Below are 16317 nucleotides of genomic sequence, written 5' to 3'. Positions count from 1 at the left end.
CAGTTTGCTTGAAATGATGTTCACATCATAGTTAGATCGCTATATAACTTATCCTTTACACAATTCTTCAACCCGAAATAATAATAATAATAATTACAACTAACTTTCCACAAAGTAAGATGTGTATAATTCATTTTATGAATGTATGTTCAGTACGCATACTGTATGTAGCCTACTGTAACAACATGCTTTCTGTTGGGTGGACTCAGTGGACCTCTTGACCAGCAGTGACATTACTGCATGGAGAGGCAGCAGCCAGCAGAGGGAAGAAGAGAGCTGGTTATCTGGGGAAGATGTCAGGCAGGTGAGGTGAGTTGCTATTGTAGGCCTGTATTACCTGTTGGATCCCGTTCTATGCAAGATGGCGGCTTGTCACTTAGTAGTTTGTTGAAACTATCACAAACTTTCTAGTAGCTCGTTCATTTACCTGTTGCTGACTAGAGTGGTTGTTAGTTGTTGTTTCCCAAGGAATAACCCATCTTCAAGAGAACAATGGCCTAAGAAGCCTAACCATTGTGCTAGGCCCCATTGTGCTAGGCCCATTGTGCTAGGCCCCATTGTGCTAGGCCCTATTGTGCTAGGCCCATTGTGCTAGGCCCTATTGTGCTAGGCCCATTGTGCTAGGCCCCATTGTGCTAGGCCCATTGTGCTAGGCCCCATTGTGCTAGGCCCGTATCATGTAGGCCTCCTCTTTCTAGATTCAATCAGAAGAAATCTGACTTTCATCATCAAATCTGATTAGGCTACATGCTTTAGTTATTAGTTATTCATCAGCCGATCAGAAAAATAATATCACTATCTTTGATATTAGATTGGTTTAGTCAACCTTGGAAATCTGAAGTACAAACATTAGTGACCTTGAAAACAAATGTATTTTGGCAGAAGTGTGTCATTTCCGGTGGTGGGAAAAGGGCCTATGGAGTAGTAGGTAGATTACAGTGTAGCCTAAATCCATTTTTACAGCATGAATTTAGGATTCATACAACAAAAAATTAAATGTAGGCCTAGGGGTTAGGAAAGATATGCTGCTTGGGTATTTTTGGGGGGTTGTAGGGGTCAGGCAGCTCACTCTCAGCTGTACACGTTCCTCCCCAGCTCCCTGTTCCCGCGCATGATGAAAGCTGCCATGTTCTGAGCCAAACCTGCGCCTGTGTTCCCCTCGGAGTCTCTCGAGCCAAACCTCTCAATCAAATTCTATTCATATTCGTAAACACCCTTCCAGCAGCAAATACTGTAAATAGTTTGGCTGTGCATGGGGAATATGTATTGTACGCAGAGGAAATCTGACTGTGATTATATGGTGACGATGTCTCAGAACACAAGTCATGTCAGTCACCATAATTGTTGTTTTGGTCGGTACCCGGTGGCCTCTCGCGTCTGAGGAAATTAAAATGCAAATTCATCCAGTACCAACCATGCCACAACAGTCGGTTTACACGACCCAAAATGTTTATCTCACAATAATTAGCTTTCTTTGAACGAAGAAACCATGGGTGTGATCTTTAGGATGTGTTGAAAGAAAATGGACATTTATGTGGCATTTAGTCTAAATAAGTGTTTTCAGGCCCAGGCTACACACACTAGGCCTAGCGAACCTAAATTAGTTAGATATCCAAACATGGTGAATGAGTATTTATGATTTTAAAATGTACTCATTTTAAAATTCTGATGGACAAATGTGTGACATAGCCTGCCATTAAGTAAATTGAAATGGCTCTAAGGTGAATTGATTATGTTCATAATGATACTTGACTGTAGGCTAGGCTTTGTTTATCCTATAGCTGTTACATCTGTATTTTAAGAGAATGTGTAGTTTAACTGACTTAATCACACAAACACTGGATTCTCTCAGTCAACTAGACTCTCCCTGCGTGGAAACTCCACAATTCAGGACATTCTTTTGGTTGTTCACCCGAACCACACACTGTTAACAGCTGTGCCTTATTTCACTCAACCTCTTGAGCTCGGGAGTTTTCTGTGCAAAGCAAAGCCCAATCCAAAACCTCTCATTAATATAAGATCTGTGATCACATGGCAGTGACAGTAGGACAAAGAATGCGGACAGTCATGGGAAGAGACGAGAGGGAAACAGTAAGAGAAGAGGAAACAGAGAGAAGGAGATCGAAAGGACAGAGACAGAAAAGAGAGTGATAAATAATAAGAGATAGAAAGTGAAGAAGAGCAGATATAGAGTAATGTATGGAGGTCGAAGTTGATGCTACACCACCTCTCTCTTACTCCCTCTAGCTCTCTCTCTCTCCCTCTTTCTCTCTCTCTCTCTCTCTCTCTCACACACACACACACACACACACACACACACACACACACACACACACACACACACACACACACACACACACACACACACACACACACACACACACACACACACACACACACACACACAAACACACATACACAGACTGTCTCTCCCCCCTCTCACTGACTGTCTCCTCTGTAATGGGCTCCAGATGTGGAGCTAAGGGGGGAGTGGAGGAGGGAGGAGGGGGCAGCTGCTTGTATGTTATCTGCGCGGGTGTAGAGAGAGACGCCCATCCGAGGGGACGCTGTCAGGCCTGATGGAGTGGCCAGGGCCTGGGGCGAGGGGTGCGGAGGACGAGAGGCGAGGAGGGGTACAGGGGACGGGGGTTAGAGGGGGCTGAACATCTGGAATCACTTCAGGTCAGCCTGGCCTGGCCGTGAAAGGTGAGCCAGGGCGCCACTCTGCTGTACGGACATGCCACGGCCACGCACCCGACACCTAGTACTATCCCATATAGACTACCATACAGAAAACCTCCAAAGTGGATAATGCAGTCAACAACCAATACAGCCAAAAGCAAACACGAACACTGCCTGAAAATAATAACTTTCTCATACACACCAAGGTGTAGTAAGGACAAGGTGTAAAAAGGCTTGGACCGAACTGCTGAGATGTCAAACATCAGCAGTTTACAACAGGTAATGAAGGGCTAGTGAGTAGAAACACCTCTCGGTGACAGCCGCTGAGCACAACGAGGCCACTGGGCACCCAGTATTAGAGAGAGGATTTCCCTCCTCATAAATATCCGCTTTTTAAAGATGGAATATTTCAGTTTGTAGTAATCAGCACATCGGGAACAGCTTGAGGTTTGGAGAGTACAATTATTCTGAAGCAGAAGTCTGTCTCCAGGTTATAAAACACTTTTAAGAGGACTTGCACAACTTCCAAAAACCCATTTCCTCTCCAAACAGCCACTACTTCAAAGGTACTATTTCTTATATATATTTTTTAAACAAAGCCAATGTTCGAAATGGTCTCTGTTGCAGTGGTCAAATGGAAATTAGACTTGCTGTTACGGTTATTTTAAAGTATGAAGGTTCTCTATGGATAAGTCCTCTTTGGATAAGTCCTCTTTGGATAAGTCCTCTCTTGAGTCATAGAAAGATAAAGCTAACCATAGTAAAAAGTTGATACGATTCACTTTGTTCCCTCAATAGCTCAAAAAACAATGCATTCTGAAAATAACATTATACAATGTTAAATTATTCTAAAAGCGAGCACATCTTTATATCCATTTAAATACTTTATATCTCATGTGGTTATCACGGATGGATAGTGCAACTCTCAAATAGTTTTCAACCCTGTGAGTCTGACACAGTGGCTTTACTTTGCTTGAAATGTATTTTATTCATATATATGATTATCTGTTACAAATAAAGGATATCATACCAAGATTAAGAGAAACTACAGTCTTGGATTCAGAAATAGGTTACATTAGCCTTTCCGGTATAGTGTACCATTACATGAATCAAAATGCGTCGGGAAAAAAAAGTTTGCTTGTCAGTGGCATAAAATAGAAAGATACAGTATGTGAAAACTAAAATTCTTTAAATGTATAAATGTTTGCGACCTCCCAATTTGCAGGGATAAGTCCTTGTTGTTGTTTGTTGTTGTTGATCAAAACGTTGCTCATCCCATTCTGGTGTTATAATCCTATTGATCAGCTCTATTATAAAAAGACATTCCATTTGAAAAGCAGCCCATACTGGTGTCTCCTCCTCACCCCCAGCAAGGCACTGTGGTCTTGAACGTGAGTCAAACTATAGACAGACACTGACAGTCTGACAATCAGATTTATTTTGTCAGGGTCTGAGAGAACACCTCTCCATTGATATCTTTGGAAATTAGCCTTTCATTCAGTCAACACCAAATTGAAAGAAATAATAAAAACTACTAAAGCGTCCAGTCTCAGTCTCGATGTCTTTGGTGTCATTGGAAGGTACAGACAGTGACATTTCAGCGATGCTCAGGACAGGAGAGAGGCAGCTCACAGAAACAGCCTCTCAGATTTCCCCCGCGTCACTTGCTTTCTCATCTGATGCTTCAGGTATGAGGACAGTATAGGAAGCACGTCCATCACTATAGCGACGAAGCTCTGGAGCGAGAGGAGACTTCAAGCTAAAATTCCATGGAGGGTGGTCAGATCTTGATCATCCCTGTGGGGGCCAGGCTGGGGTCTGACTGTCTTTCTGTGTGGGACAGACGTGAGAGAGAGAGTCCCTGCTCCTGCCCCCAGCCCCACCGTGAAGCACTCTCTCCCCCCTCTCTCCTCAGTTAACCGTGGGCACCTGGTTCAAGCTGTACTCCTTGGCTTTGAGCCGCAGGTTGGCGATGCTGTTAGCCATGTTCATTCCCTGGGATGTATTGGGGTTGGAACATGTGGGGGGGTAGGTTGCCATGGTACTGGAGGAGAGAATGGAACAGAGGGAAAAGGTCAGATAGAACTGTAACCAGCGGCGATCGAGCCAACATAGCAGTATGAGTTCAACTAGAATAGCAATGATATTAACATCACAAAACTCATAATGAGGAAAAACATTAAATGTGTTTAATTGTTCATGGCTGTGAAAGTCAAGATTTTGGTAGTGTTTTTAATGATGGCAATGTTTTTAAAAATATCAAGACTACAAGCCAAAAACTAAAAAAAGAAAGGAACCACATGTAGTAAAGTGAAAGAGTACTTGCTTTCTGAGGGCAGCATTTTCTGTGGTACTCGCATTGGCCCTCCCTCCGGCATTGGGTACCAGCTTAATAAGAATATATAAATGGTGTTTAAATGTATGTGTTAGCACGACCACATTAGTGTGATATTATTCACTGGTATTACTTCTGGTCATGTGACTATCCACTAGTGCATACAGCCAGGCCAGAAAAGTGTTCCCCACTGAGGTCCAATTGGAGAATGGAGCTTTTGGCTGTAGCAACCGGGTCAAACCTTTTATACTGAGTTTCATAAGGGGGGATTACTGTAAATCACAACCAATGTAACCAGAGTCACAAAAAATCCTGCCCAGTGGAGCCTGCTGTTGCTCTAATGTTCATTATTTGGTTTTGTATTGCAGAGAAGGTTGCAAGGGTCAACAGTGGATTTAATACAGTTTGTTTTCAGATTATCACCTCCTCATGAGGGTCATTGGATCTCGCCCCATCCCTTCTGTTAAGAAGAATTGAGAGAAGGAAGAAAAAGAAAGAGAGAGAGACTGACCTTTTTACAGATACTCTATAGATCTAGGAATAAGACTAGATCTATATTGTGCAATGTCGCCATAGATTATACAAAACATTCATGCATAATGGTTTGGAAATATAGGTCTCCGACTGCAACTGCCAAGGACAGGGTATCATTAAAGTACACTATCATTCAAAAGTTTGGGGTCACTTAAAAATGTCCTTGTTATTTTTAAAGAAAAGCATTTTCGTTGTGTTAGCTAATCCATGTTTATCATTTTAAAAGGCTAATTGATCATTTGAAAACCCTTTTGCAATTATTTTAGCATAGCTGAAAACTGTTGTTCTGATTAAAGAAGCAATAAAACTGGCCTTCTTTAGACTAGCTAAGTATCTGGAACATCAGCATTTGTGGGTTCGATTACAGGCTCAAAATGGCCAGAAACAAAGGACTTTCTCCTGAAACTCGTCAGTCTATTCTTGTTCTGAGAAATGAAGGCTATTCAATGCGAGAAATTGCCAAGAAACTGAAGATCTCGTACAACGCTGTGTACTACTCCCTTCACAGAACAGCACAAACTGGCTCTAACCAGAATAGAAAGAGGAGTGGGAGGGCCCCGGTGCACAACTGAGCAAGAGGACAAGTACATTAGAGTGTCTAGTTTGAGAAACAGACGCCTCACAAGTCCTCAACTGGCAGCTTCATTAAATAGTACCCGCAAAACACCAGTCTCAACGTCAACAGTGAAGAGGTGACTCCATGATGCTGGCCTTCTAGGCAGAGTTGCAAAGAAAAAGCCATATCTCAGACTAGCCAATAAAAAGAAAAGATTAAGATTGGCAAAAGAACACAGACACTGGACAGAGGAACTCTACAATACTAATTTACAACATTAACAATGTCTACACTGTATTTCTGATCAATTTCATGTTATTTTAATGGACAAAAAATGTGCTTTTCCTTAAAAAACAAGGACATTTTTAAGTGACCCCGAACTTTTGAACGGTAGTGTATATGGAAAGTCCTTGGAGAGAGTGTAGAACTGGAGAAAATAAAATGAGAGAGTGAGGAGAGGGGAGAGAGAGAGAGAGAGAGAGAGAGAGAGAGGAAAGAGAGAGAGATAAAGAGAGGGGGGGTCTGACTGAATTTTATCACTGAAGCTTTGATAAACAAGACCATGCTTTTCTAACATTACTTATAGCACAAAGTCCCAAAACTAAACACACTATAAACTAAACCTGACTATTGTTTATCGAAGCCAAGGTTGAATACAGTGACAGTTTCCTTGGATCCAGGTGGCAAGCGGACCAAAAGAGGGATCTATAGGGGTTAGCGTAAATATGAGGAGTATGTACAGGTGAGATGAGGAGGTGGAGGAGGAGGTGAGATGTAAAGGGAGGAAATGAAACAACAACAGACAGCAGTGGGGTATTATGGAAGGGAGATGGGGCTGGAGGTTAGGGGTGGTGGGGTGTTAGTGAGGGGAAAGAGGGTTGGAGGTTATGGATGGTGGGGTGTTATGGAGGGTTTGGGGTTGGAGGTTAGGGTGGTGTTTAGGAAGGGGTGGTAAGGTTAGATGTGATTATTGCTAGAGGAATGGGTGGGTAGAGTGAGAGAGGGAGCCTGAGGACGCAGGGGAGTCAGGACAGGGGCAAGAGGGTCTACCTGTAAGGAGAGGCACTACCCCAAGACAGGTAATCGTTTGGGCGGGGGGCAGGGCGGGGTACGATGGGCTGCTCTACGGCCGTGACGTCCCCGGAGTAAGACTTGAGGAGCGAGGCGTTCTTGCTGGCCAACATGGCGCGCTCATTCCGACGGAACTTTGCCCTTCTATTCTGAAACCACACCTGGAGAAAAACAGCAGAATGTGAGAGAACATTCTCATTCAAGGAATTAACATACACTGGACCCTCGAATGAAAGCAGTCCAATTGATAATGACAATAATTATATACGTATAAATTACAGTAAATAAACATATTTGAATACCTTTTATAAATCCTTTACAATATACATCTATGTAAATTATCACTCATATCTTTATACAGTATTTTAGAACTTATATCATTATCTAGCTCCTAAATGTCATGATATTAACTACTTCTCCATGTCATCCATGTTTTACATTTTTACAATGTGTAAAATAGGTTTACATGCATGTTTGAACGGGCAATTCTTCAAACCTTTGTTCATATCTGTAGATACTGTAACATAACATAGCCGTATCACTCAGCGTGATGACCAAACACTGTCCCTTCAACAACCAAACTTCCTCACAGTGCTTCGAGCCTGTGATACTCGACCACACACACTCACACGTTTTGTTCTTCACGCCCGCGCGCAAACACACACACACACACACACACACACACACACACACACACACACACGTCTCCTTTATTAGTAGATCAAGGGCCTGACTGGGATTACTAATAATGGTGTTCCACACTCTGAAATCAAATCCATTATTTAACGCTTTGGGAGCGCTGAGGCTCTTGGAGGCACAGTGTCCACTTACGCACTACTTCAGGAATGAGCCCAAAGTCTCTTTTATCAAAGGATTTCTGCATCTCACTCTGGTACGCATTAATCGCAGATGTGTTTGCTCTCTCTCATTCTCTCTCTCTCTCACACACACACACACACACACACACACACACACACACACACACACACACACACACACACACACACACACACACACACACACACACACACACACACACACACACACACACACAAACACACACATACACAACTGTACCATCAAGATCTACCCGAGACGATTGAAGAATGTATAGATATTGCACATTATCTGGTGCAATTTACATAAATAGCCTACAAGGTCCTATTGGTCCTATTAGTTTCCATAATGAGAGTCTACGTGACTGGGGATCACCTATTAGGATTATGCTGAGGAGTCTTTCTTATGATGAGATAACATAAGGACCCACAGTCATCCTGGCGCTGTTAGGATTACAGTGTTGGCTACTGGGGGGGGGTCCTCTGTGGCTCAGTTGGTAGAGCATGGTACTTGCAACACCAAAGCTGTGGGTTCCATCCCCGATGGGTCCACCCGTACAAAAAATGCATGCGCGCATACAAAATCGCTTACTATCGTCCTACCTGCACCCGTGCCTCTGTGAGGTTGACCCTGCGTGCCAGGTCCTCTCTGACGAAGGCATCAGGGTAGTGTGTCCTCTCAAACACCCTCTCCAGAGCCTGCAACTGGCTGCTGTTGAATGTAGTTCTGTTCCTTCTCTGTTTCCTCTTTTTCTTCTCCTCCGCATTCAGCTGCTCATCTACAACACAACAACAACAACAACAACATTGTCAGATGCAGGAAATAAGAGAAGAACTGTAGACATCCGCCTTTGCACTGGCACGGGATTAACTATAATCTAACTATAGAGACGAAAGTAAATGTCCGCTCACTGTTTGCTGCCTGCTCCGAATATGTATTTTTTTCCCCCAAATTTGATTATTGAATTTATACACATACATGTTCCCATAGACAAGCACACTACCATGTTTAGACTATGATTGTTTTTAGTGTGTCAAAACTCTATTTGAGAGGTCCACAATGTGTGTTTTGTTCTGTACTTTGTATTGTAAATGATTGCGTCATTGTTGAGGGACACTTTAATAAATGTCTCTAAGTCTAACTCTACTAGGATAGAGATACACTGTGTATAATATACGCAATACAGGTACACACAGGCTTACAGTACACATAAACACATTTCTTGTCAAGATCACCATATTGCCATCAAGTGTGTCCACTGTGTGCTGTTTTCTACAACTCTTGTGGCGACATGCTCAGTTTGTTGTCATCATATAGTGTAATGAGAGAAGGAGAGAAAAGGCCTTTCTTGTAAATCAGAAACTATATCTGCTTTACTTCTCTTCTCAGAGGATGTATGATCCGACTTCTTCTATGATCTTATTGTGTTAGGCATTACAGACATTTCTACTGTTGCTACAGTCATGTGTTAATAAAAAGTAAGCCCACACATCCCTTTTGCAGGATAGTTGCAATTTCATACCGAAGGACAAAAATGTACTGTCCCCACAATACATGGAGGTGATTTTTGCCCATCCATTGTAGAGGAAGAGCATGGTGAATGTGCCATTATTTAAGCCTTTTCTGAATGCACGGAACAGCCGCCCTAGTGTATCATTGAAGGCCTAATCTCATAGCAATAATCATTTTGTTGCAAAGCAACAACGCACACACATTTGCACTTTTACACATGCATTGTGTATGCCCATTGTGTGAAACAGAATAGAGTATAGTTTGGACTATTTTACCAATCACATTATCTCATCTAAAGTTCGGTTTTGATGTGCATAACAAGAATGCATGCTAGCCCATAGCGCAGTCCTAAAATAAAAGATTCAATCCGTATCTTATCCATTTCCACATTTTATATACATATACATATGTTTAATATCAGGAATATACAAATATTAAGAATATAAACGGACAGACTGATAATACAAAAACAGATTGCGCACTGTCCATCCACATTGAGAACACAATTCCAGTGCTAATTCGCGTGTCTTAACCATAGGATATTATTAATCTGTAACCATATTTTGAATGTGGTAAAGTTGCAATGCACTCATGTAAATTTGGTATTTCGTTGTACACTAATAATGAAAGAAGAAAAACTGCCAAGTCAAAAGGGGATCGCAGCAGACCACATTACAGGACTTACATGCTAGTTGTGTTATTATTGTGTAATTAATAAGAATGATACGTATACTATTGTAATGGGCGGAAAAATGTAATATACAATATTTTCACAACACAACATCTGCCATAATATTATAATCATATTTGTTTTTGGATACAATTTTGTGTCTTTTTTTCGTTGCCAAAAAGGCTAATGTGTCATTTCGAAATTAACTTAAAACATTAGGCCTAAATGAAAATCACTGCTAATTCTGCACTTGGAAAAAATGTTTGTCCCTGGTACAGGAATTAATTTAAAACATGTTTTTATTATGGGAAGGCTTAAGACATAATCATCTGAACACATTCGGCCAAAAGTGCAGTTATTGTTTTCTTACTAAAAAAATGTGAGATACTTCACTGGAGGCTGACCTAGCACACTTCCAACAAAGCTTTTAGGTGGTAAATGGAGTGACAACCATTGCATTAAAGCGGATGGTTATAAATCATGTGGATTTATTAAGCCTAAACCAAATTATAATAGTCTCGAGCCTACTGCGAGGTGACCCCATGCAAAATTCGTTTTGGGAATCGGTTAAAGCTCGTGTGAAAATGCTGGTAAAATATTTTCAAAGTGAGAGAATTCACTACAATGATATATTTATTGGCTTTGCTTGATCGTAATTATCCAAGCTACGTGCACCTCCTAATATCACAACACGGGTATTGTTTGTTTTAGATGAATGTGTTTAAGAATTCCAAACATTACACAAACATACAACGTGATTAATTATGGAACATATTTATTCTTGACAAGCAGATCAAATGAGGTTTTGTTAATCGATCCCGTAATTGTCAGAGCCATGTCTAGCAGACAGATCAGATAATTATGACAAAATGATTAGGTGTAAATATTCTGAAGTTGTTTGACAAGCGAAATAGCTTTGAATGAACGACATCACCTAGCGCCTTCCCTTACCCATGTTTCTCACACACCTCTCCTCGAGGTCTGATTTACCCATATAATAACAATAACAGTCATTAAACCCTAACGTTTCTGTCAACCTCTCCAAATGTCTCTGGATATGAGGGCGTATCACCCGGGACCTGACTGGTTTATTTACTCTCTCAACGGCATGACTGAGTGGGAAAGCACCACTGTGCTATTTTGCTTTTACTGGGGTGTATTCAAGTTTACTTCAGTCTCATCAATCGCCCTTTTAAAAGAGTCATTGACAAACCATTTTAAGTAATCTAGGCAGTTGTGAACGGCTCAATAGTAGTGGTTTGATTTATTATTGTAAAGCTTGACTTATTTTACTGACCATATCCACCAACATTGCCATACTTCGTTGACATCAAAGTGTCAATGGTAAATGAATGGCCATTTTTAGTGTAGCCGTCAGAAATGATATATTAGCACGAGTCACGAAGGATTGCTTCCATGCGCGCGGTAGGCTGGACAAGCCTGGACAAGACTAAATGAAAATAAATTAAAGTAGCTTCCAGTAGTCTATGTGATGGTCATACAATTCGTGGCTCCAAAGAGTCCCACTTAAATTACAGATGGCGCACACCAAAATGGGTTCAACCATCAAACAATGCGGATTATTTTGCGAATTAAACCCCTCTCAAAATGGGTTTATATACACTATATAGACCTACACTCTTAGAAAAAAGGTGCTATCTAGAGCAGAAAATGAGTCTTCGGTTATCCCCATAGGATAAGCTTTTGAAGAACCATTTTTGGTTACAGGTAGAACCCTTTTGGTTCCAGGAAGAACCCTATTGGGATTCATGTAGGACCCTTTCCCCAGAGGGTTCTGCATGGAACCTAAACAGTTCTACCTGGAACCAAAAAGGGTTCTACCTGGAACTGAAAAGGGTTCTCCTATGGGAACAGCCTAAGATCCCTTTTGGAACCTTTTTTTCAAGAGTGTAGCCTGCATTTGCTAATGTAGCCTAGAAAATCTATTTCTGCGTTAAGGTGTTGATGACAACCTCAGTCCCGAGTGTATAGGCTGCACTTGGAGTGCACTTTGCACTTACTCTCCTGCTGAGTGGTGTCGCTTCCACTGGTCAGCCCAGGGGACTCCAGCATATTCCTCCCCGCCTCACCGACACTCTCGTCCGCCTGGGTCCCAACCCTTTCTCCGGCCTCCTCCAGGTCCAACAGGTGGCTCACGGAGAAGTTCTTTTTGGCTTGAAGGTTTTCCAGATTGGATGTAATCGAACTCTCCAAACGATTTGATATCGTTGCTTGCCTGTCCATTCCATGTGCATAGCTAGAAGTCATGACGCAAATAGGATGCAGTAGAAGAAAAAAAACTGAGCAATAATAATAAGCGAGCCAAATTGATCCCAGAACTCACGAACAGGAACAGCGCCTGCAAACCAACAGAGAAACCTACGTTTTCCAAGCAAAGCAAAGTTGCGGCTCACATCCAGGCGGAACAGTAGTGGTAAACCAAACTTCTACAGACAGAGGAGAAAAGCTTTTCTCCTCGTTTGTTTCCCGGGATCACAAATCTCTACGCATCTGGCCCATCCATACATAAACAACAAATATAGGTCACCATATAAAAGCACAGCATCCTGCAGCTGGGTTTTCAAGAAGTACTCTTAAAAAGTCCTGTCCCACTTCCCACTCCTGTTGACTCACGGTCGCAACTGACTGAGTTTAGTAGAAAGTGCTGATGGTGAACAGATGCGCTCGTGTGTGCGTAAAGCTGGCTCAGCTCAGCTATGGCACTGAGAGGCTGGACGCCGCCGCCTTTCTTGGAGCTATTGCTTTTTCTCAGTGAGAATCAGTCGACATTCTCTCTCTCTCTCTCTTGCTCCCCCCCTCTCTCTCTTTCCCTCTCTCTCGTTCTCGCTGCTTCTCTCTCGCCCTGCAACTTCAAACGAGCCTCACGCTGGCACGCTGCGGATGCTGCCTGTACCATCCGGGGAGTAAATGAAACGCTGAGACCCCTGGGAGGGTATATGGACCCTAATAGGAACCCGTAATTACGTGGCGATGCCTTTGTGCTGTTTCTGACGTTTCACAGACCCCCTCTCTATTCTCCCGTCCTCCTAAAGCGCTGCCCTCCACTTCAGCAGCACACACCACACCAACAACATATCCACCACCCAGAACCCACTGATTAAGGCTTTTAACGAACCTTTGGCAACCTTAACCAAACCCTTAATTGGAACCAGCGGCGCGAAGAGCCCCGCGAGCTCTGTAGGGGAGGCGTAATTATCCCACAGTGCGATGATAGAGCCAGTAAAGAGATATTAACTGTCGGGGTACTCGGCCCCAGACCAAATCACTATTACTGCACGGGATTCAGCCGTGGCCCATGCCTCCATTTTCCTCAGATATGTGGACATTGAAGCATAGGTCATACTGTAAATGCTATGTTTGATAAAAGCTTCAAGAAGAGACATTGACAAGACATTCGTCTGCCCGTTGCAGCTATTACATGGATGGCTACAATAGGTAAAGTTCAACATAAAACAATGTCAACAAATATATTATTATTAATCAACTGTGATGATGCCATTATTGTCATAGCTTAGCAGCTAAGTGCCCCCCCCTTCTATTAGGCTACACAGGCCGTTGTCTGACAAACATATATTTGTTAGACTTTGGGTTTAGAATTGGGGTTTCATTTTGTGCACGCTCTGAGTGGGGGTCTTGACAGGGGGGCTAGGGGTGGGATGTAGGAATGAAGGAGGAATGGGGAGTGGGGGGGGTGGAAGGGGTGTCCATGTGTTTGGATGGGAGCTAGGAGTAGACTATATAGGCTCCAAGTTGCTATAGACATCCCAGCTTCCATCCCCTGATCTGGGAAAAGAACACTTGATGCCATCAAAGACATGCAATTGAATCCAGATGTGCTGCTTTAGTTCTTTCCATGTATTTAATTTAATGAAGGCGCGAGGATAAAGTAGACTTTTCATCATTAGTTTCCCCTCCAGATTCTCTTTTCCTGGCTACACGTCCATGCTGGTGCCAGCGTAAAAAGCCTCCCTAAAAGTCTCGGCCTAAACCTATTTTCTTCTTAAAGTTCCATACACTATTTTCACTCCAGCTTTAAAAAATATTATACGAGAAAGCTAGAAGCCTATCATTCGTGTTGGTCTGACCAAAAAGTCAATGTAACTCCATGAAATGTGCCATCCTATAGGAGTGACCTGACCTTTGAATCAACATTGTTTCCACGTCATTTCAACCCCAAAATCAATGTGATGGCGTTGAATCAGTGGAAAACTGATTGGATTGGCAAAAAGTCATCAAAGTAAGGGCATTTCGTATTTTTTCACTCAAATTTTAATCTAAGTCCAATGGCTTGTTGAAATGTTTTGTTGAATTTCACGTTGCATTTACGTTAGTTGACAACTCAACCAAATGTTAATCAAAACTCAACATTGAACTAATGTCTACTCCCACTGGACATAGACATTAGTTCAATGTTGAGTTTTGATTTACACCTAAGGAGTTGTTCACTTATTTTTTTATTCATCCCCAGATGGAATACTCATATGTATGCCTTGTTTATCGTGGCACATGTATGTACTAAATGTCGTATTCAATGTAATAATGGGAACTTTTATGAGAGGAGAATAGAAAATCCGTGTAATTTTTATTTATTTTAATAATTTAAAAAAATAGAGCAAAAACATTGTTGCCTAATGTTCAAGGCTCCAATCTTTGTACATCTGTAAGGGTCAAGCAAAACTGTTTTGCTCGAAAAAGTTCAAATTATAAACAAAACGTTTTATAATTCATGTGTGTGCTTAAAAATCCGAAACATCGTTGCCCATCTTACAAGGAACCAAATATGCCCCTGCGATACAGGTGCGTCTTTAAATTCATTATTTAACCTTGTAAAACGTAATAAGCCCAGATTCACTGACATATTACGAACAATGGAGAAGATTGAACTAATTTCATGTAAATGGAAAGCGAAGAAAGTGAGACGTGCTCCGTCACCATGAAATACCATTATTGTAGTTATTATTTGCCCCCTATTGCCTTGATGTAACGTCCTTGCATTCTCAGTTCCAATAAGATTATTTGATCACACACATCACGCTTACTTTTGGCCTGTTATTTTTCATTACAAATCAATCATTGTTTCGTGCATCTAAGGAATTCACTCTGGTTATTTAAAGAGTAGCTATAGGAATAAGGGAAACGTAATGTACTAGGATCATGTTGATACGTAGGCCTGTTTGTGAAAGCAGCTGTAAGTAGATCTAGGCTACAGGGAATCGTATAGACACGTCATAGAAATATATATTTTTTTAATAAGTCTTCAGTTTTCAAGCTGCAATAATTGTGTACCACAATTAGGCCTACAGTGCTGAAAAAATTATACGAAATTAATGTTTGGGAAGCTGTTTAGACAATGACAGGAATACAGAAACTGAAATAACAGTAATATGAAATAATAATAATAACCAAATGGTTTGAAATAATTGTGCATCAATACTATATAACAAGGCATTTATAGTTAATTACAATTGAGATTTATAGAGCAATGACATGAAAATATGCATCCTCTAAAATGTATTTCCATGATTTGAGAAGCATGAAACCGTTGCCTACAGAAGAGTGCAACAGCAGCGGTTGGCTTTATAATCAGAATCAGCGCGGGTGAATTAATTTCACTCGCGTAGGGCTTTGTAAACTCTGTGTGTTGTTTAATCGGGAACAGATTGTTTGTCGGAAAACCGCACACAGGCAGTTCGCAATTAACGCTCCGAGTTCTTCTTAAATAGAGTCAGAGAGAGAGAGAGAGAGAGAGAGAGAGAGAGAGAGAGAGAGAGAGAGAGAGAGAGAGAGAGAGAGAGAGAGAGAGAGAGAGAGAGAGAGAGAGAGAGAGAGAGAGAGAGAGAGAGTGGCTCATGTCCCTTCAGCCAGAAACCAGTCCCAAACCGCGAAGAGGGGACTGAAATTACGCACACACTATGCCGCACCGGCAATACCGTTATCAATACTATCTAAGTGGAAACCCTTGTAGTAAATTATCTACTTTTATTACCTCGAACCAGTTCAAATCAAATAGCTTCTGTGTGATACATTGATTTAGATGATCTCAATTAGAAATCGACCATTTTTATAATATTGTTATTGAAAGCATGTGCCAATTGTGGA

The 16317-nt window shown here is 41.7% G+C and overlaps 1 protein-coding gene across 2 annotated transcripts; it reads right to left on the bottom strand.

Annotated features, from left to right (window-relative positions):
• Nucleotides 1-3645: 3645 nt before the first annotated feature.
• LOC106584008 (paired mesoderm homeobox protein 1) lies at nt 3646-13272 on the bottom strand. Of its 2 annotated transcripts, XM_014168744.2 has the most exons (5): nt 12219-13272; nt 8618-8793; nt 7158-7339; nt 5009-5070; nt 3646-4726 (listed from the first exon to the last, which is right to left on the bottom strand). In XM_014168744.2, the coding sequence occupies exons 1-5, from the start codon at nt 12463-12465 to the stop codon at nt 4671-4673; spliced, it is 723 nt and encodes a 240-aa protein (XP_014024219.1). In that variant the 5' UTR covers nt 12466-13272; the 3' UTR covers nt 3646-4670. The 2 variants fall into 2 exon arrangements, with proteins under 2 accessions (XP_014024219.1, XP_014024218.1); XM_014168743.2 differs by lacking the exon at nt 5009-5070 and having other exon boundaries at nt 12219-13268.
• Nucleotides 13273-16317: the final 3045 nt, after the last annotated feature.

This window comes from Salmo salar, chromosome ssa23 (assembly GCF_905237065.1).
Source record: "Salmo salar chromosome ssa23, Ssal_v3.1, whole genome shotgun sequence".
In the NCBI taxonomy this organism is placed as follows: Eukaryota; Metazoa; Chordata; class Actinopteri; order Salmoniformes; family Salmonidae; genus Salmo; species Salmo salar.
The sequence above is the reverse complement of the archived record's forward strand: the minus strand, read 5'-3'. Positions and strand labels throughout refer to the sequence as shown.